The 27,649-nt window shown below is 41.7% G+C and overlaps 1 protein-coding gene across 1 annotated transcript in view; it reads left to right on the plus strand.

Annotated features, from left to right (window-relative positions):
- The window catches only part of erbb2 (erb-b2 receptor tyrosine kinase 2), a 49,198-nt gene extending 23,423 nt beyond the window's left edge, over window positions 1–25,775 (plus strand). The window contains exons 11-27 of the mRNA XM_055921771.1: window positions 268–358; window positions 1,138–1,340; window positions 1,590–1,719; window positions 4,730–4,826; window positions 8,003–8,157; window positions 8,456–8,503; window positions 8,886–9,024; window positions 10,976–11,098; window positions 11,274–11,372; window positions 11,525–11,710; window positions 11,818–11,973; window positions 16,214–16,289; window positions 17,400–17,546; window positions 17,794–17,891; window positions 18,186–18,374; window positions 18,717–19,116; window positions 19,821–25,775. Coding sequence (XP_055777746.1) covers window positions 268–358; window positions 1,138–1,340; window positions 1,590–1,719; window positions 4,730–4,826; window positions 8,003–8,157; window positions 8,456–8,503; window positions 8,886–9,024; window positions 10,976–11,098; window positions 11,274–11,372; window positions 11,525–11,710; window positions 11,818–11,973; window positions 16,214–16,289; window positions 17,400–17,546; window positions 17,794–17,891; window positions 18,186–18,374; window positions 18,717–19,116; window positions 19,821–20,188 — 2,705 coding nt within the window. The 3' untranslated portion in view covers window positions 20,189–25,775. The remainder of the gene's footprint in view (window positions 1–267; window positions 359–1,137; window positions 1,341–1,589; window positions 1,720–4,729; window positions 4,827–8,002; window positions 8,158–8,455; window positions 8,504–8,885; window positions 9,025–10,975; window positions 11,099–11,273; window positions 11,373–11,524; window positions 11,711–11,817; window positions 11,974–16,213; window positions 16,290–17,399; window positions 17,547–17,793; window positions 17,892–18,185; window positions 18,375–18,716; window positions 19,117–19,820) is intronic.
- Window positions 25,776–27,649: the final 1,874 nt, after the last annotated feature.

Raw genomic sequence — 27,649 nt, forward strand, 5'->3', positions numbered from 1 at the left:
ACACAAGCGTGCACATGCATGTACACATTAACACACATATATATACACACACACACACATGCACGCACACACTCACGCATATATGCGTACATGCATGTATGTGCACATAAACGGAATGCACATGCACACACACACACTTACCCTCACACATGCACAAACACGCATAGCCATTCACACACAAACACACACACACACACACACACACACTTTCTTTTGGGATAGCATTGATTCTGTATGCGTGTTTGTGTGTGTTTCTGTTCCCTTCAGGATATCTGTACATTGATGCGTGGCCAGCCAACTGGACTAACCTGAGTGTGTTTGAGAACCTGAAAGTGATCCGAGGAAGGATGCTCTATAAGTAAGTCTGTAGAACTGTCCATCGGTCTGTTCGTCTCCGCCATGTCATTACAGTATTATGTCTGTCTGTCAGTCCGCTGGCCAAGTCCGTCTGTCCACTAGTTTTGGTCTACTAATGTTTCATGAAGTCTGTCTTATATAATAATCTTTTTTTTCTTTTTGTCTTGCCAGTCAATATCAATTATATCTATCTACCTGTCTCGCTGTCTCTTTGTCTATCTGCCTGCCTGTCTAGGTTTGTCCTCACTATATGTGTCCATGTTATATGTATGTCTGCCTGTCTGTCTGATCAAGGATCCCTTGAACTTTGGGTTATAAAAGCTAATGATTACCTAGCACAGCTGCCTGAGGCTGCAGGGTGAAATTGTAAATATTGCAGGTTAGTGGATGGAAGTCTGTGCAATTGCTACTGGTATGGGGTTTTCTGCTTTCCGTTTTCTGTGTTTCTGTCAAGCTGTCTACTCTTTCACTCCTCCCCTTACCCTTCTTCTACCGTCCTTCTATCTCCTCTTAACCCCGTTTTCGCCTTCAACATTTTTCACTCCAAAAAAATAGATTTTAAATGTTCTAAATAACGGGAGCTCTCATACTATACCGATTTGCATTGTGTGTGGTGCTTGTATCGCGCTGTAACTAAATCTGCTGTTAAACTAAACTCACAGCATAAGTCACGCTGCAGAATATAACTTGACTTATAGCTGTTGGCTCACAGCGCAAGTGTCTTCGCCCATACTACTAAACGACTAAATGTGCTCCCTCCTCTCCTCTCTTTCCTTTTAGAGGAGTGTTCTCTCTGGGGGTCCAGTCAATACAGATCCGTTCTCTGGGTCTGCGTTCACTCAGGAGCATCAGCGGGGGTCTGGTCCTGCTCCACAACAACTCCCAGCTCTGCTACACCCAGGACTTGCCCTGGGGGACCCTGCTGCACCCCACCCAGGGGCCCCACCGAATCGTCAATGCCAACCAGGACCCCCAGGAGTGTGGTATGCATAACGCGCACACCTTCATGAACGAAAACAAGCAGCACACGTGCATGCACATTTTGTGGATGTCTATATTTCTGCGTATGTGTGTATGGTGGTTGTGTGTTGAGAGAGAAGAAACATCAGCGTGTGTGTGTGCATTCGTGTGTGTGAATGTTAGTATTTTCCATGTGGCACCAAAAGCTGTGTCCTTGGTGATCAGTGAAGTTTATTGAATCTAATTGAATTCTCCCTGTCTTCTCCTCCTAGTGGTGGAGGGCCGTATGTGTCACCTGCTGTGTGCTAATGGCTGCTGGGGGCCAGGGCCCAGCCAGTGTGTGGCCTGTGTGAAATTCCAGCGTGGGAAGGAGTGCGTGGAAGAGTGCGACATCTATCAGGGGTGAGAGACGGTCAAACAATCTGTCATACGCACATACACACGCGTTCTCCCGGCTTCTATGGCTGGAGAATAAGTCGGAGTGTGTGGAGGAGTGCAATATCTTTTAGGGATGATGGACGAATGGGATGCTGTTAGTAACAACTGTATGTTATGAAAAAGGTGCATTTTGTGCCATGAAATGCAAACATTGCTGTCTTTTGCTTCCACAAAATGGAAATGTTTAAAAATGAATAGGGAGTGTACTGTATGGCAGTGCAAATCGATACATATGTGGAAATGACAAGTGGATCAAGTGATAAAGCATTTAGTAAATCAATCGAAAAGCTTTTATTGTTGAATCTGCCCTCTGGTTCCTTTGGTTGATCCAGACCAAAGCAGCTTGTACAGTATTACATGTTGACTACACTGGCGATCGCGCACATGTTGATTTTGTCCATCATAACACACAGGTTAAAATATCTAAACCAACTATATTAATTTAGGAGCATGTCGAAACACACACGACACATTCATGGACTTTTAGCTAGCTTGTTATGTCTAGCCAATTTGTCCTGGGAGATGAACATTGGGTTATTTTACCTGAAATGCATAAGGTCCTTTTTTTTTTTTTTTTTTGCTGGATCTTTGTAGAATTTTGACCTGGAGTCATACAAAATTGTGTGTTTCTGTACTCCGACTATTAACACTAGAAAATCTGGGCGTTGAGCAATCCCGTTCATGAAACTGGTTGAGAGAATGCCAAGAGTGTGCAAAGCTGTCATCAAGGCAAAGGATGGCTACTTTAAAGAATCTCAAATATAAAATACATGTTGATTAGTTTAACACTTTTTTTGGTTACTACATGATTCCATATGTGTTATATCATGTCTTCACTTTTATTCTACAATGTAGAAAATAGTAAAAAAAAAAATTAAACTGGAATGAGTAAGTGTGTCCAAACTTTTGACTGGTACTGCATCAAATCATTTTTATTTTAAAGGAAAATTGTATTTGCACATACAGATTCTCTACATGGAGCAACAGATAGTGCCCCCCCACCCCCCCAAATAAAATCTAAAGGAAGTTTATTTTGAGGTGTCTAATACCAAAGTCTCTTTCAGATAATAATACATGTAATATAGATGATAATTATAATTAAATATTTATCAATAATACTATAGATACTCGCAGCTAAGAGATTGAGTGGTTAAAAAATTGTATTTTATAAAGCCTAATATGAAGCCGTGCGGGCTGAATATAATAGCACCAAAATGCAACAATCAACTGGTAGAAAAGCAGCATAGAATTCTGGTACCGCGCGCAAAAATAACTACCGTTGTAAGGGCCGTTCTAAATATTGTTTTACTTATGCTCCTGAAAACCAGTGAATAGATGAGAGAGGCGGGACTTGCAGCGCATCAAGCATCTCAAAGAGAACCAAGTTGTGTTTTAGCGCCTGGCTACGCAGACACCTGTTGATGCGTGTGACCAGTGTGGATGAAATGAATGAATAACATGTATGTGTACATTTATTTCGCAACGCTTGCGCACTCAATATTTGGGTGTTAGCTATATTTGTTGCATGAGTGTTGGCCACAATCTCCCAATAGAAAGGAATGATGTTTAAAAATACAAAAGAGAAGGGCCTCCCGGGTGGGGCAGTGGTCTAGGGCACTGCATCGCAGTGCTAACTGCGCCACCAGAGTCTCTGGGTTCGCCCCCAGGCTCTGTCGCAGCCGGCCGCGACCGGGAGGTCCGTGGGGCGACGCACAATTGGGCTAGCGTCGTCCGGGTTAGGGAGGGTTTGACCGGTAGGGATTTCCTTGTCTCATTGCGCTCCAGCGACTCCTGTGGCGGGCTGGGCGCAGTGCGCGCTAACCAAGGGGGCCAGGTGCACGGTGTTTCCTCCGACACATTGGTGCGGCTGGCTTCCGGGTTGGAGGCGCGCTGTGTTAAAGAAGCAGTGCGGCTTGGTTGGGTTGTGCCTCGGAGGACGCATGGCTTTCGACCTTCGTCTCTCCCGAGCCCGTACGGGAGTTGTAGCGATGAGACAAGATAGTAATTACTAGCGATTGGATACCACGAAAATTGGGGAGAAAAGGGGATAAAAAAAAAAAAAAAAGAGACCAAGTTGCCATGCAACAGAGTAAATCAAATTGTATTTGTCGCATACCCCGAATACAACAGGTGTCAACTTTCCCATTTAAATGCTTACTTACGAGCCCTTTCCCAACAATGCGGAGTTAAAAAGAAAATTTGCACAAAAAATAAAAGGAAATAGTAACACAAGGCTATGTACAAGGAGTACCGGTACAGAGTCAATGATTGGGGTAAAAGTGACAAGGCAATTAGGATAGATAAACAGAGCAGCAGCAGAGTGTGTGAAGAGTTGATTGTGTGTGTGTTTTGTTCATTAGGACACACAATGGAAGATGTTAAACATTTTGCAACCGAAAACATAAATCCAGCCCTGGTAGTTCCTCCCTGTTTCAGTCCGTTTCAGTCTGTTTGGTGTTTACTGAACACAACCCAGCATTATGTAGCTCTGGTCAAAAGTAGGGCAATGTATAGACTGGTGGGTCACCTAGCAACAAAATGGATGCGAGCACAACTTTGGGGCAAAACAGACAGGGTTGGCTTCGTTTCAAAGGATTATTGACAACATGTGATCTATATTTTGTCTCCAAATGTTTATTGAAAACACAAAACAATTTGCACAATACGCACTTGTTGTCTCTCAAATACATCGCTACAGCTGTTGGTTAGCTAGCTAGCAAATTCTTGCCATATTAGCATAAACGTGAAAAAATAAGTCAAAACAAGATATGGTATCAAGAATAAGATACAACTAGCTTAAAGAGCCACCTACGATTTAAGGATCATCTTGAGATCGTCTTGAGATGCAGGTAGAGTGTGTGGACTGTTTGGATGTGTAAATAAGGCGATGATTGTGATGATAATGATAACAGTGATAATGACTGTGACAATGGTGATGAGGACGATGTTGATGATGATGATGTGTTTGGTGCAGTTCCCCGAGGGAGTTTTTCGACAGCTCCGAGAGAGTCTGTGGCGCCTGTCACTCAGAGTGTCGCCCCATCAATGGCTCTGCCTCCTGCCTAGGCTCGGTAAGACGTGTGTTTTCGTATATGAGTGGGTGTTTGTGTTAATTTTGTGTGTGTGTGTGTACACTATTTTCCTCTGTGTATTTTCATTTACGAGTTTTTGTGTTTATTTTCATTTACAGTGTTGTGAAAAAGTATTTTCCCCCTTTCTAATTTTCTCTACTTTTGCATAGCTTTGATCCCAAATGTTATTAGATCTTCAACCAAAACCGAATAATAACATCGACGACCTACGAGGAAGATTAAACTAGCAACTGGGCATTAAAAACGAATATCTTATGCTTCACGGAGCCGTGTCTGAACGACGACATTATCAACATACAGCTGGCTGGTTATACGCTGTATCGGCAGGATAGAACAGTGGCGTCTGGTAAGACAAGGGGGGACTATGTATATTTGTTAACAACAGCTGGTGCACGATATTTAAGGAAGTCTCAATGTTTTGCTCGGCTGAGGTAGAGTATCTCATGATAAGCTGTAGACCACACTATCTACCTAGAGTTTATCTGTATTTGTCGTAGCTGTCTACATACCTGCACAGACCGATGCTAGCACCTGACCGAACTCAATGAGCTGTATTCCACCAAAAGCAAACAGGAAAACGCTCATCCAGTGCCCGGGGACTTTAATGCAGTGAAACTTAAATCCGTTTTACCACATTTCTATCAGCATGTTAAATGTGCAACCAGAGGGGGAAAAAAACTCTAGACCACCTTTACTCCACGCACAGAGACGCGTACAAAGATCTCCCTCGCCCTCCATTTGGAAAATAACACTGAGAGCACCAGCTGTTCCGGACGACTGTGTGATCACGCTATCCGCAGCCGATGTGGGTAAGACCTTTAAACAGGTCAATATTCACAAGGCCGCAGGGCCAGAAGGATTACCAGTACATCTACTCCAAGCATGCGGTGACCAACTGCCAAGTGTCTTCACTGATAGTTTCAACATCTCCCTGTCCGAGTCTATAGTACCAACATGTTTTAAGCAGACCACCATAGTGCTTGTGCCCAAGAACACTAACGTAACCTGCCTAAATGACTACCGACCCGTAGCACTCACGTTTGTAGCCATGAGTGCTTTGAAAGGCTGGTCATGGCTCCAATCAATACCATTATCCCAGAAACCCTAGACCCACTCCAATTCGCATACCGCCCCAACAGATCCACAGATGATGCAATCTCTATTGCACTCCACACTGCCCTTTCCCACCTGGACAAAAGGAACACCTATGTGAGAATTCTATTCATTGACTACAGCTCAGCGTTCAACACCATAGTGCAGTCAAAGCTCATCAATAAGCTAAGGACCCTGGGACTCTCCCTCTGCAACTGGATCCTGGACTTCTTGACGGGCCGCCCCCAGGTGGTAAGGATAGGTAACAACACATCGGCCACGCTGATCCTCAACACAGGGGCACCTCAGGGGTGGGTGCTCAGTCCCCTCCCGTACTCCCTGTTCACTCATGACTGCACGGCCAGGCACGACTACAAAACCGTCATTAAGTTTTTGCCGATGACACAATAGTGGTAGGCCAGATCACCGACAATGATGAGACAGCCTATAGGGAGGAGGTCAGAGACCTGGCAGTGTGTTGCAAGGACAACAACCTCTCCCTCAACGTGATCAAGACAAAGGAGATGATTGTGGACGACAGGAAAAAGAGGACCGAGCACGCCCCCATTCTCATCAACAAGGCTGTAGTGGATCAGTTTGAGAGCTTCAAGTTCCTTGGTGTCCACATCATCAACGAACTAACATAGTCCAAACACACCAAGACCGTTGTGAAGAGGACACGACAAAACCTATTCCCCCTCAGGAGATGGAAAAGATTTTGCATGGCATCCTCAGATCCTCAAAAGGTTCTTCAGCTTCACCATCAAGAGCATCCTGACTGGTTGCATAACTGCCTGGTATGGCAACTACTCGCCCTCCGACCGCAAGGCACTACAGAGCGTAGTGCGTATGGCCCAGTACATCACTGGGGCCACGCTTCCTGCCATCCAGGACCTCTATACCAGGCGGTGTCAGAGGAAGGCCCTAAAAATTGTCATAGACTCCAGCCACCCTAGTCATAGAGTGTTCTCTCTGCTACCGTGCGGCAAACTGTACTGGAGCACCAAGTCTAGGTCCAAGACTTCTGAACATCTAATCAAATGGCTACCCAGACTATTTGCGTTGCCCACCCCCCTCTTTTACGCCACTGCTACTCTGTTATTATCTATGCATAGTCACTTTAATAACTCTACCTACATGTACATATTACTTCAATTACTATGACTAACCGGTACCACCTGTATATAGTCTCGCTATTGTTATTTTACTGCTGCTCATTAATTACTTGTTCCTTTTATTTCTTATTCGTATTTTTTAAACTGCGTTGTTGGTTAGGGGCTTGTAAGTAAGCATTTCACTATTGTATTCGGCGCATGTGACTAATAAAATTTGATTTGGTGGTGGTTGTGTGATGGTTTGGGGATCTTTTGCTGCCTCAGGTTCTGGATGACTTGCCTTAATAGAGGGAACCATTAATTCTGCTCTGTATCAGAAAATTCTACAGGAGAATGTCAGGCCATCCGTCTGTTAGCTGAAGCTGAAGCGCAGCTGGGTCATGCAGCAAGACAATGATCCAAAACACACAATTAAGTCGACATGAAAATGGTTCAAAAGCGACACATTTGAAGTTTCGGAATGGCCTAGTCAAAGTCCAGACTTAATACCAATTAAAATGTTGTGGCAGGACTTGAAACGAGCAGTTCATGCTTGAAACCCCACAATTGTTGCTGAGTTAAAGCAGTTCTGCATGCAAGAGTGGGCCATTATTCCTCCCCAGCGATGTGAGAGACTGATTAACAACTTCAAGAAGCGTTTGGTTGGAGTCATTGCAGCTAAAGGTGGCACAGACAGTTATTAATGTGGCAAATCCTTTTTCACACAGGGGAATTAGGTGTTGCATAACTCTAATTAAATAAGTTTTTAAAAATGTGGTTATTTGTCAACTCAGTTTCCCTTTATCTAATATTAGGTTTTGGTTGAAGATCTGATAACATTCAATATAAAAAAAATATGCAATAACAGATAAAATCAGGAAGGGGGCAAAAACGTTTTACTATATATATGTGTTTTTAAATACTGTGTGTGTGTGTGAATCTAAGCTCTCTCTTTCGTCTTACCTATAGGGGGCCCACCAATGTACAGATTGCCTGCATTACCAGGATGGGGAGGTGTGTGTGGAGAAATGTCCCAGTGGGTTGAAGGAGGAGCAGCACACTGTGTGGAAATACAGCAACGCCACGGGCCACTGCCTCTCCTGCAACACCAACTGCACTCTCTCGTGAGTGTACACACACACAAACTTAAACAGACACACACACACACACAGATGTGACATGAGACATACACACACAAACACACAGGCATGTGAACATACACACACACAGGCATGTGATCGCATACACACACACACACACACACACACACAAATGGGCATGTGACTGCAAACACACACAAACTTAAACACACACACACACACACAGATATTACATGAGATATACACACACAAACAGGTGTGTGAACACACAAACACACCACCACCAAACTGCACAATGCTAGTGCTGCTTTTTCTTTCTTAGGTGCACTCAGAAGGATGAAAGAGGCTGCCCCATCCATACTAAAACAGGGTAAGGTTTTCCATCACAAATATCTGTCATGTTCTGCAATACTCTAGCTGATATCCTATTGTCTCTTTTTCAATACGTTTCTTTTTTCTCCAAGCCACACCCACCGCGTTGGTGCTGTTTCTCCCCTCTATCCAACTCTCTCCCATTCTCTCTTATCCAACTGTCAGTAAAAAATGTAATCTTTCATCTCTCCTGCTCTTTAACTGAAATTCTCCAGTGTCATCTTTGAGCCTTTTGTCCTGTTTGTCTAAGGATTACTTCATCTGCTTCAATGCATTCACAAAATATTCACAAGGAAGCCAAGAGGTTTATGAATGTGTAGTAGCATTAATAAAAGTAGTAGGTACTTGATGAATGTGAATGTCGCTCTCTGCCTTTCCAGGCCGGGCACTTCGATCGCGGCTGCAGTGGGCGGGGCGGTGCTCTTCCTCATCCTATTGGGTCTGCTGGTGTTCTACCTACGCCGACAGAAACAGCTCAAGAGGAAGGAGACATTGAGGAGGATCCTCCAGGAGCATGAGGTGGGTGTGGGCACTGCCATGACACACGGGGGTGGCGCGAAGCATCATGGGGGTTGTTGTTCAAAAGACAGAATTTGAAAAATGATTCATGCGAAGCTTGTAAATGATATCTTTGTAATATCAGTAGGTCGCTACTTGTAGAGATCATACAATATGTTAACCTCTACCGAGCACCTACCCCGGGTCCGGGAGCACCCCCCCCACACTGATTAGCATCGCTAGCATAGCGTCACAATTAAATAGTAGCATCTAAATATCATTAAATCACAAGTCCAAGACACCTAATGAAAGATACAGATCCTGTGAATAAAGCCACCATTTCAGATTTTTTTAATGTTTTACAGGGAAGACACAATATGTAAATCTATTAGCTAAACACGTTAGCAAAAGACACAATTTTTTTACTTCAACAGTTTTTTCCTGCGTCAGTAGCTATCACTAATTCGACTAAATAAAAATATATATAGCCACTAACCAAGAAACAACTTCATAAGATGACAGTCTGATAACATATTTATGGTATAGCATAGTTTTTTTTTGAAAAATGTGCATTTTTCAGGTATAAATCACAGTTCTACATTGCAGCTGCAATCTGAAATAGTGCCGACGCAGCCAGAACAATTAGAGACCAACGTCATATAACTAATTACTTATGTTAAAACATTTCAGAAAAAATACACAGCGTACAGATATTGAAAGCCCAACATCTGGTGAATCCAAACAATATTTCTGATTTATTAAATGTTTTATAGCGAAAACAAAATGTAGCGCTAAATTAGCATAGCCACGCCAGCCAGAACCAGCTGGGCGCCCACGACCAGTTCACATGCACGACAGATATATGAAATAACATCGTAAATTGGTTCTTACTATTGCTGATCTTTCATCAGAATGTTGATCAAGGTGTCCTTAGTCCTGATGAGTCGTTCAATCCATTCATAATGGCAACTTTCCCTCTTCATTTAGCATATGTACTGGTCGACTGGCTAAAGTAAAAAAAAGTCACAGAACGGAACACGGCAAAACTCCCGAAAAAATTCAAATAATCTGATTAAACTATATTGAAAAAACATACATTACGATGATATGGTCACATGTATCAAACAAACTTCGAGACGGAGATAGTTTTCATCCGTAACGGCAGCAAAACAGTAGACAATCGCACCTCCAAATCGCGCGATTCAGAGAACCGGAAGTTGTCGGTCACGCCAAAGAAATAGGTCTTATTTCACGTCAGTACAAGATAAACAAAAAATTTCTCCTCTGACGCCCTCTTGACACCCAGAGGAAGACGAATGAAGTGTGTTTCGGGTCATAGGTGGCGTGACCATATATAGGCAGAGCGTTGAAGCGAGCATACACATCTTGCATTCTTCTTCTTGGTCAGGGAAAGTGCTGTCAAATGACTTCTGTTTCACTCAGAGACAAAATTAAAACGGTTTTAGAAACTATAGATTGTTTTCTATCCAATGGTATTAATTATATGCATATAGTAAGAGCAATAATTGAATAAGAGGCAGTTTAATCTGTAGAGGAAATTATGCTAATGCGAAAACAGCACCCCCTGTATTCTCAAGAAGTTAATAAGCTGTCTGTCTTATAGTTACAGGGGTTAAAGTTCTCTGTCACTGCGACGGATTTCCTTCATATGGATTCAGATTTTTTTAATACATTGAAAAGTTTCATACGTGTACAAAATTATCCTCTTGCCCGAATAACATTTTTTTTAATTTTATACATGAAAGGGGAGGTTAATTTGGCCCCAGACTATTTTTTTCTTCTACAATCCCTGTAGTTAATATGTTATTAGTGTTTCCCAGGGCATTATCAATGTCGTAGGTCTTGTCGTAACACAAAGCGTGATAAAAATTTCAGTTCTAAGTGAAAGAGTCAGTGATTGCAGTTCTAGTTTTAACTGCAAGCTTGATGGGAGTCTTCTCTCTGTCTGTAGCTGGTGGAGCCTCTGACTCCCAGCGGAGCCCTGCCCAATCAGGCCCAGATGCGCATCCTCAAGGAGACTGAGCTAAAGAAGCTAAGAGTTCTGGGCTCAGGAGCCTTCGGCACTGTCTACAAGGTGTGTGTGCATGCATCTGTCTGTCTTTGCATTGTCTAAAAGATACCCTCATACCAATCGAATAGTTTGAAATTTAATATAACATTGATGTCAACATCATTTATTGAAATTATAACTTTTTCAAAAGTTATTATGTTATTATAGCGTAATTATAATGTGAATATACTCATTCCAGGGGGCGTGGGCGCCTGATGGGGAGAATGTGAAGATCCCGGTGGCCATCAAGGTTTTGCGGGAGAACACCTCACCCAAGGCCAACAAGGAGATCCTGGATGTGAGTTTTGTTATCAACCCATCCTTCTTTTAATGAATTCTTACACACAGAATCTCACTGTCTTTCTCGCTCTTTTTCTCTTTCTTTAACACACACACACACACACACACACACACACACACACACACACACACACACACACACACACATAGGAGGCGTACGTAATGGCCGGTGTGGCCAGTCCCTATGTGTGTCGTCTGCTGGGTATCTGCCTGACCTCTACAGTTCAGCTGGTCACCCAGCTCATGCCATACGGCTGCCTGCTGGACTACGTCCGAGAGAACAAGGACCACATCGGCTCCCAATACCTCCTCAATTGGTGTGTGCAGATAGCGAAGGTGAGGCTACGAGAGATATGATCTGTCCATCATTCATTTGTTCGTCCGTCTGCATGGGATCATAATGTCTATGGGTGAAATGTCTTATTTTGTGTGTGTATGTTTAGGGGATGAGCTACCTGGAGGATGTGCGTCTTGTGCACAGGGACCTGGCAGCACGTAACGTCCTGGTAAAGAACCCCAACCACGTCAAGATCACTGACTTCGGCCTGGCTCGCCTGTTGGACATAGACGAAACAGAGTACCATGCAGACGGAGGCAAGGTATGGCTGTGTGTGTGTTTTATATATACACTGAGTGTACAAAACATTAGGAACACCTGCTCTTTCCATTGCAGAATGACCAGGTGAATCCAGGTGAACGTTATGATCCCTTATTGATGTCACCTGTTAAATCCAGGCTAAGTTAGAGCTGCAATCTGACCTTGTTACCTTACAGAAAGCCGTGGTTGGTTTAAAACTTGTACTTAATGCGTGCAAGACTAAATAAATGTTGCAGGGCTGCCAATGTGAATTTCATTGCCCAATGTCACAACCCCTAGTTGTGCCAATTTCCTGCAATTCTACATATTCTGACATGGCTTAGGCCAATGACCAGGGTGGATTTTTTAAATTTGATTTTTTACCACAGGTCAGGTGTATTTAGGACTACTGTTACTTTGAGTGTGCTAATATTTTTTGGGTGGTTTGACACTTTCTCAGACAGTAATTAAATGGGGTGACAGGGATATGGGAGAAACATTGGGATGGTTGGGTGCAGGGATTGATCCCTGTTCTCAGGTGGAAAGCTGTATGTGACACGTGCCGGGGAGTGTTACCACTACACCAAAGCTCTGCACAGGTAATACTAATATTAATAGTTGATGGCAGTGTGTAACCAAATCATAAGTTGTATTCTCCTTTTAAGGTAAGGACACAATCATTTTTTATTTTGGGTAAACTATCTCTTTAAAATAGGGTTGAATGAAAATCCTGCTTGCTCTCCAGGAGGGTTGGCCACCCCTGATGTTTCCCAAGTGCTGGGTGTTTAAAAATGTTCTTGTAATAACAATTCATTTCTCAAAATCACCCAACATTCAAGAAAAGTCTAATGAATATCAATATTCAGGTGGTTTATGCAGACTAGTTGAGGATCCTTGCCATCATCAAATATGTGATTACACCTGCAAAATTGTGAAAAATCAAATCAAGAAGTGGAATAATAAAATAACATGGGATTAACAGTAATGTTCTTGCTGACAAGCAGAGTAATTACCCTACAGTATTGCCCAATGTAAAAAAAAAAATATTAAAAAAAATAAGTGAATTGTTCCACTGATCAGACTAAATAAAGTAAATAGATAATAAAATCTCCTCAAAACAAGATTACATAAATCTGCCCTTCACCCATTCCAAATAATGTTTCTATTTATTGTCCCCCCTCTAAAATTAAACAACAAAAAAAGTACACTTTTTTGTTCACAACCTGTTTGACAATATGATTTTCATAGTTACAAATCAGGTCACCCTACCAAACTTCCCTGCTAAAACATGCTCTAGGTCTGTCTTCTGTCTTTTCTTTGTCACAGCCAAAATGCCAATCACCAAACCAGGGGACTAATGCAAATTTGGATGACATGCTGTCAAAAGGCGGCATTCTCCAATGGGGCGGGGGTAACAGCAATTACATTTTGTCGACGTTGTACATTGTCAGCACTACCGTGCTGCTATTTTTACCGTTTTATGAACTCAGAGGATAACGTTCTCTCTCTCCATTCAGTTCCACCCTAATCTTGATGGGCGTTTCTTTAAAACATTCATCCAATCCCCTTGATCCCTAACATAACTAGACCAATCATATGCTTCAATAATCTGCGGTTCACAGGGCTGTGGCATAGCAGGACAATGATAGAGGTTCCGGTCGTGATGTTAAATACGAGGCGCAGATGCTCCGATTTCAAAACAATTTGGAGCACAGTTGAAAGTTAATGCGCTTACTATAATGGACTAATTAGAAAACTTAAAGCAGTTTTCAATGCGTGAGATAATCGAGGTGTGCCGTGAGAGCGTCAAATGCATGTGTCTCACGGCCAATGCGTGAGAGTTGGCAGCTCTGATGTTCTTTTAGTTCTCGCAAGAATGTTTCAGATGGATACATATTTATTAATTGGATTGTTCTAGGGCTGGAACCAGTTTGTGTTTTTACTTTACCTTCTATAATGGTATTTCAATGTTTGTTTTGTTAAATGTGACATGCAACTCTGGCGCTTGTAATGTCTGTTTTTTAATGGTTTACTCCAATATGCTACTTGAATCGTTTTTCTCCCTCTCCCCCTGCTGCTTCCACACCAAGCTCTGCCCTCTGTCACTCAAGGAGAGAGCAGTTGCTCAACCAAGTTGTCACAAGCACATTCTTACCATTAATTCTGCAGTCTGCATAGTCATATGCTGGTGTTGGTGACAAGGATGCTGCTTTCTACAAGCATTAACTACATTATTATATATCATTATCTATAACTACATTACTAGTTTGTGTATCTTACTGTCTGCTAGTTTGTCTTTTCTTAGCAAATTCTAGCTAAAATAAATTGTTAGCCGCTAATCGCTAGTTAGATGATGTAATGAGTCAGCGCAAAAGTAGCTAGCTAACGCAGCCAGGTTGTTTGTGCAACGGTATCTACCAAATCAGAGAAGAATAGACGAAGCATGAATATATTAGCTAGCTACATGAGGTAAGAAAACATGTAATGTAACCTCTAATTAGAGTCCCCTGGAAACACTGACCAAAACTTTGGTTTCTACCCTGTCAGTAATTCCTCCCTGGTTTATTCATTGTCATGTCAAACAACAACGTATTCAAGGTGCTGCCCACTATATTCCAACTATAGAATTAGATAAATCATTCTATTTCCATGATTCCAACAGTTCACCAATTAACTAGGCATAGATTTTTTTTGCCCATATTATGCAGCTCTGTGGGGCACTGTGTGGAAATAATAACGAAGGAAATGCAGGAAATCCGGAAATGTATGAAAATGCAGAAAGTTATTTTGGTTTGAAGTTGGATGGAACAGTATAAAACATTCAGAATAGAGAAAGTCTCATTGAAATCACTTATAATGTATGTTTCCACCCTAGGGTCATGAACTTCTCATAAATGTATGTAAAACCTTTATTATTCATAAACATAAAATAACACCAAATACTGTAAAATATTTGAAAGATATAATGATATGAAATTTTGGCCATATCACCCAGCCCTAGATGATTCTCCCATTTATCAGGTTCCCGCCTACAAATCTGCACATTTGGATTAACAAATACTTAATGTTTAAAAAACAAAAATGGATGAGTTAGCTTTTTAACTAAGATTTTAAAGTGGGCTTCTTTTTAGCAATAGATCTTCCCTCTCCCTAAATTGAAAATGATAGTCAACTTTCCTGCCAGTTCATGATTATGGTGACACCATTTGAAAATATGGTGTATAATCTGAGCTCCTAGAGTGTGCTGATGCAAAAATATTTGGTGACACCATTTACCAGATTGCAGCAGGCACTACTCTTAAACTTTGTATGCCGTTTACCATAGCGCCATTCATTTTATCAATAGTGACAGTCTTAATACTTAATACCACTGCATCCTGTATCTAAAGGTGGGCTGGTCCTCGTTGAAGTCCTGTCGATCAATTTATCACTCCCTTTTTGTTTATAAAGCCTTACTACACAAGCTTCCAACTTACCTAACTTTGTTGTTAAAGTTTAAAAAATATATGAGAGAACCAACCCTGTGAGTGGGTTTGGTAACTTGAGGTTTCTCAGGTCTCTACCGAATTAGGTAAATCTGCTTTTAGTTTTAATGCACATCATTGCTGGAACCAACTGCAAAATACACTGCAATTGGATGCTCTGATGCCGCTTGGGCAACTTAAAATATTAATTGGGGAACTATTTGCGGAGGAATATTGCTGTTTTTCTTGATTGTTTGTTGTGCTATATTTTACTTTGTTTTTGTACTGATCGGATTTTTATTAGATTTTGTCTATGAATTGTATGTGCAGGGCTCCCTTGAGAAAGAGACCCTGGTCTCAATGGTGAATCCCTGTTTAAAAAAAAAAAATGATGATGGGGAGGAGACGGGTTAAAGAAGGAATTTTAAGAGTCATGGATTGTGTATTTGTGCCATCAGAGGGTGAAGTTTTGTATTTTATTTAACTAGGCAATGGGAAAGACAAAATATTTAAGTGCCTTTGAACGGGGTATGGTAGTAGTTGCCATGCGCACCGTTTTGATTGTGTCAAGAACTGCAACACTGCTGTTTTTTTAAACGCTCATCAGTTTCCTGTGTGTATCAAGAATGGTCCTCCTCCCAAAAGGACATCCAGCCAACTTGACACAACAAACTGGGGGGGACCCCGTTGGCCCTGACGAATTGAGACTGTTCTGAGGGCAAAATGGTGTGCAACTCAATATTAGGAAGGTGTTCCCAATGTTTTGCTTACTCAATGTAATGTATCTGTGCTCTTCAGGTGCCTATTAAGTGGATGGCGTTGGAGTCTATCCTCCACAGGAAGTTCACCCACCAGAGTGATGTGTGGAGCTACGGTCAGTCTAGACACTTCTAACCCATCTTGATACACATACTTAATATATAAATAATGGCACTAAGCATTTAAATATTCACTAAGACAGCAACGTCGACTGTACTATTTCAGACTCAACAGTACCTCTGTACATTTGTGGGCAATTAAAAGTTAAGTCGTATAGGCAGAACAATTGCCATAATGCGTATGCAACAAGGCACTCTATCGAATAGCAATAGTTTGTTTACAAAAACCTGTACCACAGGTTTTAGTGCCCACAACTGTTTATCTATAGCTCTGAATAAAGTCAGCAAACTGAGTGTCAGAGAGAACATTTAATTGGCTGCCATGTTGGCACCAAACATTCAAAGACTACCTTCTAGTTTGAATATTCTGTTATTGCCATAATATCACACATGACAAAAAAACAGTTTATTATAGAATACTACAGTACTTAGTGTAGAATACGATACTACACACTGTAGTATCCCTCGATCATGTGTAGTACTTACTATAGACTGTCGTAGAATATTACAGTAACTACTACAGTATTATCTGCAGATATACACTGTAGTAAAAATTACAGTAATGTCTGCAAAAACACTACACTTTTTTAACTATAGTAAATGCTAAATTGTTGAATTTGCATATACCCTGCCAATTCCCCTCCCTCATAATCACAATTTGTGACACCCAAAAGTGATAAACCTACATGCCAAATATAGACCACATTGTGTTCCCTACAGGTAATAGAACTAGGGAGCAGAAGCTCTGAACTATCCATTCACCCCCTAGTCCTACCTACCTAAAGGTTAAGGAAAATTTGCTCATTTAGTATTTCTCCTGAAGGAGAAAGTCTCCACCTCTATGTAAAAGATAATACAACAAAAACACTATAGTAAATACTACATTTATTTCTGCAAAAACACTACAGTAAATACTACAGTATAATACAGTCCGCAAAAACACTACAGTATAGAACATTAACCAAAAATACTAAAGTGAATATACTACAGTAAAGTCTGCAAAAACACTACAGCATTTATACCATATTACACTATACTGTTTTTTAATGTTGGATGGAGCATTTGGAACCATCTCTATCTGCAACTGTATCGCTCTATCTCATTAGGGGTGACTGTTTGGGAGCTGATGACCTTTGGGGCCAAGCCCTATGACCTGATCCCGGCACGAGACATCCCAGAGCTGCTGGAGGGGGGCGAGAGGCTCCCCCAGCCCCTTATCTGCACCATTGACGTCTACATGATCATGGTCAAGTGTAAGTGGCACTGCTGGAACCTTAGCGTTTCTTCCATACAAACAAAATGGGGGGTTCCCTTTAAGAGATGACCTCTTAGATGGGCGGTTCACCCCAAAATCAAAGTTTGTAGACACCGCTAATATGCCTAAACTCCAAATAAATGGAAAAGACTCATCTATTCAAGTCTTTTTAAAAAGCGCAACACAAATTAAATGTATTTCATTGATTAGTATAGTTCAGACCTGTGTCTGCGTTTGATACACAGGCTGGATGATTGAACCAGACAGCAGGCCTAAATTCAAGGAGCTGGTGACAGAGTTCAGCGCCATGGCACGAGACCCACCTCGCTACGTAGTCATCCAGGTGTGTGTGTATGTCGTTGTGTCTGTTGTTGTCTCTGTGTATGTTGCGGTCTGTCTGTCTGTGACTGGGTGGCTGTATGTGTGCATGCTTGTAGACATGCTTGATGTGTGGATATTGTTTGCCAGTCTGTGAGATGAGTATGAGTGGAATCTGTGTGCATGTGAGTTTGTTTGTTCAAATACATGTAGCCAAACTCTCACCATCTGTTTGCTTACCAGCTTACTTTATTTCCTAAATCATTCCTTTCTTCCTCTCCCTCCACCTCCTCTTTCTCCCTCCCTTCTCTCTCTCCAGAATGATGACAAGATGAGTTTGTCCAGTCCGGTTGACAGTCAGTTCTTCAGGATGCTACTGGAGGAGGAGGGAGCAGAAATCAGAGACCTGCTGGATGCTGAGGAGTACTTGGTGCCCCAGCCCAACTTCTTCAGACCCCAAGCGGAGACCTCAGGCCCCAACGGCCCCTCACGACACCACTCACACAGGGTCAGTACTCAACTCACTTTGTCCTCTCCGAATTATTTTCTCTGCCTTTTCCTCCCATTTACCCGTTTCTTCTGTCCTGTCTGTCTTTGGAACAATCACTTACCCTCTACTTGCTACCTCTCCTGTTCTTCCCTCATTTAATTTCCTTCTCCATCTTTCCCCCTCCTCATGCCCCTTCCCTCTCCCCTTTTGCCTCTCCTTCCCCTAATACTAAGTTTCCTTGATCTACTCTCACACACACACACACATACTCTCTCTCTCTCTCTCTCTCACTCTTACTCTCACTCTCACTCTCCCTCTCACTCTCTCTCTCACACACAAACTCTTCTTCCACCCCCTCAGAGTACGGACCAGGGATTGGACAGCGAGCCCTCCATGGCGGGCGGCCCGAGAAGCATGTATTCCTCGGTGAGCACCCTGGGGCGCAGCCAGTACCCCACTCTGCCCATGGGGGCCAGCGCCATCTCCAACGGGCCCTGGAACTCCCATTACCCCTCCCTCCTGGCCCGCACCACCTCACACCTCTCTACGGGGGGACACTCGGACTCTGTGTTCCTGGACGGGGGTCCCGATGACGCCCCAGCGAGCCCCGGGCGCTATTGCAAAGACCCCACCTTCCCCAATGGAGGAGAGAGCGACCTGGAGACGGATGGACCGTCACCGATGCATCATTATAATCATCTTAATCATCACTCGCTGCCCCGTAGGGGTAATGCGTATAATCATAATCACGCGTTACCAGGTGAGTTAGGTCAAAGACAGTACACAATAGACCTGTGCTGTTTTGCCTGGTCCAAAGGAACCAATGGATAAGCAGTGGTGTAAAGTACTTAAGTAGAGTTTTGGGGTATCTGTACTTTACTATTTATATTTTTGACAACTTTTACTCCACTACATTCCTAAAGAAAATAATGTACTTCCCATGGGGGCCAGCGCCAAATAAGTATATATAAATAAGTATATATAAAACCGAAGACTTTTAGACTTTGACTCAAGTAATATTTTACTGGGTGACTTTCACTTTTACTTGAGTCATTTTCTATTAAGGTATCTTTGCTTTTACTCAATTTTGGCAATTGGGTACTTTTTCCACCACTGCGGATAAGTGCAGTGGATAAGTGTAAACTTACAACCTTGCATCTGGCACTCTAGGCAAGCTCAAGCAAATGCTCAAGTATTTGAAGGGGGGAAAAATGTATTTGAGCTCAGGTCTGAATACACACATTCATCTACTTATACGTGGTGCTGAAAAACATCTGTGCAAGTCATAATCAGTCTTTGAGTGTTGTCCCTATCCTATTAATTTGTCATTCACGTAATATGGCTGTGCCTACACCTGTACTTCTTTATGTTCAAAGACTACCGTTTAAATATAATTAAATCTGTATATCTCTATGTGAAACTACATATCTGAACTATTCTCCTCTCCTCATTCTCCTCCCCCAGAGTACATCAACCAGGAGGTGCAGGACCTCCGGCCGGGGGCCGTCGAGCGCCCCAGCACCCTGCCCCGCAAGGGGGCAGCCGAGAGGCATCGGCACCTCCCCAATGGCCTGAGCTCGGGACACAGCGTGGAGAACCCGGAGTACCTGGTCCCCATGATGACCTCCGGCTCCACCTCGCCTGCCTTCGACAATCCCTACTACCTGGACCTGGTGGCTAAGGCTGGGGCCGGAGGGGGTGGTGGTGGGGAGAGGGATGGGGGCCCTAACCCTCCTCCCAGGCAGGTGAATGACTTTGTGACGCCCACGGCAGAGAACCCAGAGTACCTGGGCCTAGCAGACACCTGGAGCGGCCAGAGAGAGCACACCTGATGAGACTGACAGGAAATTTATGTGAGGAGGCATGAACCTGGGTTACAGACAGGTGATAGGGTAGCTACTGCTGTAGAAAAGAAGGAGAGGGGGAGGGATGGACGATGGGAACGAGTGTGTGTGTGTGGGATGCAGGGGTATGTGAGGACTGTGTGTGCCTGTGTGCATGGATTTGAGAGAAAATGCATTAAGAGTGAATGCACGTTGAGTGTCTGAGATTAAGTTAGCATGAGTGGGGAACTAGTGTGTGATCGAGTGAATGGAGGTGTACTGTGTGGAGTAGCACTCACAGGACTGTCAGCCAGAGGATGTCCAGCTTGTATCTCCTGAAAACCTGGGGTGTTACACAACACCACCCAATACAATGTAGCATTATCGGAGGGACGTTATTATTAGCGTGTGTGTGCTGAACTTGTTTCAACGCGCACCAAGGTTTCTTTCTTCCTTGTCTCCCTACGGTAGCACCTCAATGTCAACATTTTTAACACAGCCTCGGAAACAACACTGGGTACTTTGAAGGTCAAGGAAATTCACTCACCGGAAATAAACAGTTCTCAAATCCTGACTATATGGTACTACTAGCAGGCAAAAGACAGACAGCACCACAATATCTAAATATTTTAAGTAATCTCATGATAAATGGGAGAATTATCCAAGTAACACTGGACTAGGGATATAAAATTTGAAATATTTTAGTTTTTAGATTAATTTTATTGAAAGTTATCATTCATGTTTGTGTGGTATATTGTCATATTTGTGCGTGAATCATTATGTGAGTGTCTGATTCCCTTATCCTTTCCTTCTTGTAATCATACATATAAGACATTGCTCGTCTTCCCGGTTTTATGGGGGGAAAATGTACAACACACTAATATGTGTGGGGCTTCAGACAAAAACAACCTAGTTGGCAAAACTGGTTGAAATGTATTTAACCTATTTTAGCAAGGAGTCCCATTGAGACCAAGGTCTCTTTTGCAGGGAAGCCCTGTATATGATGTCTTTTAAAACCATTTTCCCCCACTGGTAAGCCATTTATATGCTTATAAGGAAGAAGTTTAATATTCTGGTGAGCAGCTCGAAGACCTGATGGTGCTCGGTACAATCAAAGCCATTTTGTTTGGCCAAGAGAAGGGCTTTGCTGACCATCTGACCGACATCTGTACCCCATGAAAGAAATACATTATGCATTTAGAAGACAGCCATTGTGGCCAGAGAATACATGTGTTCATTAATGTGGCTTTAAAATGATAGATTGACATATAGAAGACCAAGGGGGTTTGTGTAAACTTGGACTTTGTGCAGTGTGCAATGTTCTTGATAAGTTCTTACAGCATACCAGTGACATTTCTGGGAAAAGGTACTACTGTACGAAGGAATTCCAGGTTTCCAGCTGAATAGTGGAAAACCACATTGGCAAAAGTTTCACATTTTCATTTGAAAAGGTTATTTGTGTTTTAATTTCAGTTGCTTACAATGCAGTATGTGCAATACATGCACTGCATAACTCCCAAAGTTTCCAAGATGGGGTCCAGTGTTATTCTTCCACTGTGTCCCAAACGTTGTGATCATGGACGCCCAAGAAAAGTGAAGATTGAGTTCTAATACTACGGTTGAATATTTTGAGAATTTGGTGGCCCTGAAGTTGGAAGAAACCAATGTATTTTTATTCTTATGACACATGTTTTTATTCTTGCTGAGTGTGATTCTGAAGAGGGAAATGTGTCCCTCGTTGTTTTTGATAATCAATGCAATGATCAGATTCCTCTGGGCAACAAGCCCACACTTCTAGTTAATAATCAACCGCATTTTTTAAACGGCGATTTCCATGTTAAAGGCCCAGTGCAGTCAAAAATGTGATTTCTCTCTGTTTTATACATATTTCCACACTGAGTTTGGAATAATACTGTGAAATTGTGATATTGCCCTTTTAGTATAAGAGCTGTTTGAAAAGACAGCCTGAAATTTCAGCCTGTTGTGGTGGGATGGAGTTTTTGCATGCCTACCAGGCAGTAAGTTAGTTAATAGACCAACAAGAACGAGTTCCAAAATTCTGCCAATGACAGCTAGTTTTCGGTTTTCCCCTCCCCACTCAGACCAATCCCAGACAGCCCTAGAAAAAATATTGTTTGAGAAATTGCTATTTGCTAAGAATCTATTTTTGTTTATTTTTGACCATTTTAATTTTGACCATTTTAATTGAAAACAATCACAGTAAGGTTCTAAATTGTTACCCAGAAATTATTTAATATTGTGATAAAAATGGCTGCATTGGACCTTTAACTTCTCTGGCTGTGAGGGGGATACTGACAAGTCAATGGAGCCATTGTTTCTTTATGGACGTGTGGGAAGATCAATAACTCTCCTACCAACTGTCCCCTCCACCACCAGTGAACACGTTTCTGCTTTGAAAAGAGGGCGAAATCCTGGGTTTTCTGGTGTGAAAGTTTTGGAGTTGGCATGGAGGGAGGGACTGGGAACTATCCACCATTTTTGAATGGGGTTGTATGGATTCATAGACTTTTAAACATGTGACCTAAAAGGAACGAATAACTGCAACGCTTTCGACAGGAAATCACCATTTTGCCCCTATTCAGCCAAATGTTTGTTCCCAAGATCTATATTGGTTCATCATGGATTAAGGTGCATGCACTTTTTTTTATGAGAAAACACTCCTGGAATCCAATGTACTTTGCAAGTGCCAATTAATCTTTGCTGGTTAGTTTCCTGATAGTGACCAAACAATGAGCTATGTGTGTCATTGTCGGGTGGGGATGGTTAAAGTATTCATAGATTTTTTTAATGACTTTAAAAAAAACTTTTCTTCCCTGAGGTATTGGCAACGGCACTAGCAACATTTGCTTTGGAATCTTGTTGTCCTCATATGGGTAAGCTTAGAATTTTAGCCGCTCATAAATGTGTTGCTTTTGTTTCTGAAGCATTTGGGATGTCTTAACAAATTTGATAGATATTGATTATACAACTCCGAAGTTACGGCCAATAGCTTTTCATACAACCAGCAGTTTTGTACTCGTAGAATTTAGACGAGCTTTGTCAGCAGTTTCTGATGAGCCATTGACAGATCTCATATCGTTTATTTTAGATTTTTACATACAGTATATTGACAGTCATTCCCTTCCACGTGCTGTAAAAGTTTCATGACTCTAGGACCAATCAAAGTCATTCAAAATACCTTGAGGTTCCAAAACTATAATAAACATTTTTTTTTTTAATTCCTGAAAGTTAACTTTTTGGAGATACAAGGTTTTCCACTGACGATATGAGAAATCTGGGGCCTATTAAAGAGTTTAGTGCTATTTTACAACGCCAGAGATTTCAGACAAGGGCAAAAAAAAACTAAACTTGGAGGAGCAACCACACAACTCCAGTCCTCAAGAGATACTTACTCCCATCCACATTGGTTAATTTAGACTTGGGAAGCCTTAATCAGTGGGCTCATCAGCCAATCAGCCACTAAGTTAATCACAGAGGCGCAAGCAATCCAAGCTGACCCTTCAGGACTGGGGTTCCCTCCCCCTACATGAAGTTCTGCACTCTGACACTGTATCTGTGTGCGTGTTTGAGATCGACTACATTGCTGTCGGAGACTGCAGACTGACTGATCTACAAATCAACTTGCATCCTAAATGACTACTCTTTATGATTTTTGGATAAGTCAGTCTGCAGTTGCTAACTGCAATGTAGTTGATCTAAAAAAAAAAACACAATTTCAACAGCCTCTACCCTCCCCAAGTCTCCCCTTTATAACAAATTAATGTGAGGATGGGACCGTAGGTGGCATTTTGTACTTTTTCTTGTGAATATTTTTATATACAGTATCAGTCAAAAGTTTGGACATACCTACTCATTCAAGGGTTTTTCTTTATTTTTACAATTTTCTACATTGTAAAATAAAAGTGAAGAGATCAAAACTATGAAATAACATATGGAATTATGTAGTAACCAAAAAAGTGTTAAACAAATCAAAATATATTTTAGATTCTTCAAAGTAGCCACTGCCTTATGACAGCTTTGCACACGCTCAACCAGCTTCACCTGGAATGCTTTTCCAACAGTCTTGAAGGAGTTCCTACAAATGCTGAGCACTTGTTGGCTGCTTTACCTTCCCTCTGCAGTCTAACTCATCCCAAACCATCTCAATTGGTTGAGGTCGGGTGATTGTTGAGGCCAGATCTTCTGATTTAGTACTCCATCACTCTCCTTCTTGGTCAAATGGCCCTTACACAGCCTGGAGGTGTGTTGGGTCATTGTCCTGTTAAAAAACAAATTATAGTCCCACTAAGCGCAAAACAGATGGGATGGCGTATCATTACGAAATGCTGTGGTAGCCATGCTGGTTAAGTGTGCGTTGAATTCTAAATAAATCACTGACAGTGTCACCAGCACCACACACGCAGAGATCATCCGTTCACCTTCTCTGCGTCTCACGAAGACACAACAGTTGGAAACAAAAATCTCAGATTTGGACTCATCAGACCGAAGGTCAGATTTCCACCAGTCTAATGTCCATTGCTCATGTTTCTTGGCCCAAGCAAGTCTTGTCTTCTTATTGGTGTCCTTTAGTAGTGATTTCTTTGCAGCAATTTCACCATGAAGGCCTGATTCACGCTGTCTCCTCTGAACAGTTGATGTCGAGTTGTGTCTGTTACTTGAACTCTGAAGCATTTATTTGAGCTGCAATCTGGGGTGCAGTTAACTCTAATGAGCTTATCCTCTGCAGCCGAGGTAACTCTGGGTCTTCCTGTCCTGTGGCGGTCCTCATGAGAGCCAGTTGCATCATAGCGCCTCAAACTTCTTGACATTTTCTGAATTGACTGACCTTCATGTCTTAAAGTAATGATGTACTGTCTTTTCTCTTTGCTTTCTTTAGCTGTTCTTGCCATAATATGGACTTGGTCTTTTACCAAATAGGGCTATCTTCTGTATACCACCTCTACCTTGTCACAACACAACTGATTGGCTCAAACACATTAAGAAGGAAAGAAATTACACAAATAAACTTAACAAGGCACCCCAATTAATTGAAATGCATTCTCGGTGACTACCTCATGAAGCTGGTTTGAGAGAATGCCAAGAGTGTGCAAAGCTTTCATCAAGGCAAAGGGTGGCTACTTTGAAGATTCTCAAATATAAAATATATTTTGATTTAACACTTTTTTGGTTACTACATGATTCCATATGTGTTATTCATAGATTTGATGTCTTCATTATTATTCTACAATGTAGAAATAGTAAAAATAAAAAATAAACCTTGAATGAGTTGGTGTGTCCAAACTTTTGACTGGTACTGTACATTGAGGGTTTGTTCGATTGGGATGTTTCCTACCTATCAGTGAGCCAAAAAAAAAAAAAAACATGACGTAAACATCCACCATACTAGCAAGGAAGAAAATAAAAGCTTTTTGTAGCAAATATGGTTGTATGTGTAATAACCATGCAGCTATGCTGGCTACAGTGCAAAGAGGAGTCATATGTAAAAAAAATATTTTATGAAGAAAATGTGTATTTTTTATGTAATGATTGGTTATATACACTACGTGTGCCTTAATACATGGAAAACATCCTTCAATATTTTGTGTCTGTGTGAAATGCATTCTTTAAACAGAATAAATAAATATTGTGGTAAAACATGGAATAACAGAAATTCTAAGAATTACACTTTACTAACCAAGCTTTTAGATTTAAGTCTGAAGTTCGTATCAATTGATCTATAACAATGCCTAAAATAATTACTTAAAGGATCGGTTCGGTATTTTAGACATTGCAGTTATATTGTTTCTTACTCCCAAGGGAAACTAATCCTTGGTTCGGATTTCTTAAAACAGCCAGTACTAACGTCAGCTAACTTTCGTCACTGCTAACCAAAACCATTGGGAGTAATGGGGAAACCATGCAATGATATACAGTACCAGTCAAAAGTTTGGACACACCTACTCATTCAAGGGTTTTAATTTATTTTTACTATTTTCTACATTGTAGAATAATAGTGAAGACATTCAAACTATGAAATAACATACATGGAATCATGTAGTAACCAAAAAAGTGTTAAATAATCCAAATATATTTTAGGTTCTTCAAAGTAGCCACTCTTTCCCTTGACGACAGCTTTGCACACTCTTGGCATTCTCTCAACCAGCTTCACCTGGAATGCTTTTCCAACAGTCTTGAAGGAGTTCCCACGTATGCTGAGCACTTGTTGGCTGCTTTTCCTTCACTCTGCCGTCCAACTCATCCCAAACCATCTCAATTGGGTTGATGTCGGGTGATTGTGGAGGCCCGGTCCTTCTTGGTCAAATAGATCGGACACAGCCTGGAGGTGTGTTGGGTCATTGTCCTGTTGCAAAACAAATTATAGTCCATAAGCGCAAACCAGATGGGATGGCGTATCGCTGCAGAATGCTGTGGTAGCCATGTTGGTTAAGTGTGCCTTGAATTCTAAATGAATCACCGACAGTCACTAGCAAAGCACCATCACACCCCCTCCTTTATTGGTTACTGCATGATTCCATATGTGTTTTTAATCATTTTCATCATTAGTCAAAATAAAGCAAAAAGGATCTTAAAAAATTTGATTTTCCATTTTATATTTATTTCCACACTATGAGGTTGGAATAATAGTGTGAAAGTTATGTTAATGCCCTTTTTAGTGTAAGAGCTGTTTAAAAAGTCTGCCTGAAATTTAATTCTGTTTCAGTGCGAGGGTGTTTTGGTCTGCCTGGTAAAAGCTAATAGACCAATAAGAAAGTTTTTCTCTGCCCAAAACAGCTAGTTTTCCCCTCCCCACTCAGACCACTCCCAGACAGTCCCAAAAGTCTTGCTTGAGAAATTGCTTTTTGTTAAGAAGCAATTTTGGTTTATTTTTTACCATTGTTTTAAATTATAATCACAGTACGGTACTTGTTACCCAGAAATGATTTAATATTGAGATAAAAATGGCTGCATTGGATCTTTAACTGCTCTGGCTGTGAGGCGGGATACAGCCAAGTCAATGGAGCCATTGTTTCTCTATTAACGTGTGGGAAGGTCAACAACTCCCCTACCAATTGTCCCCACCACCAGTGAACATGTCTCTGCTTTAAAAAGAGGAAGCAATTCTGGGTTTTCTGGTGTGAACGTTTTGGAGGGAGGGACTGTGAACTATCCAACATGTGTTAATGGGGGCTTGAGTGGTTGTATGGATTCACAGAGACTTCCTGCTTTTTTAAACATGAGACGTGAAAGGAATGATTAGCTGCATCGCTTTCGACTGGAAATCACAATTTTGCCCCTATTCAGCCAAATGTTTGATCCCAATATCTATGTTTGTTCATCATGGATTGAGGTGCTTGCACATTTTTTTTCATGAGACAACACTCTTGGAATCCAATGGATGTTGCAAGTGCCAATTCTTCTTTGCTGGTTAGTTTCCTTATGGTGACCAAAACAATGAAAATAATTGAAAAC

The sequence above is a fragment of the Salvelinus fontinalis genome, chromosome 1 (assembly GCF_029448725.1).
Source record: "Salvelinus fontinalis isolate EN_2023a chromosome 1, ASM2944872v1, whole genome shotgun sequence".
In the NCBI taxonomy this organism is placed as follows: Eukaryota; Metazoa; Chordata; class Actinopteri; order Salmoniformes; family Salmonidae; genus Salvelinus; species Salvelinus fontinalis.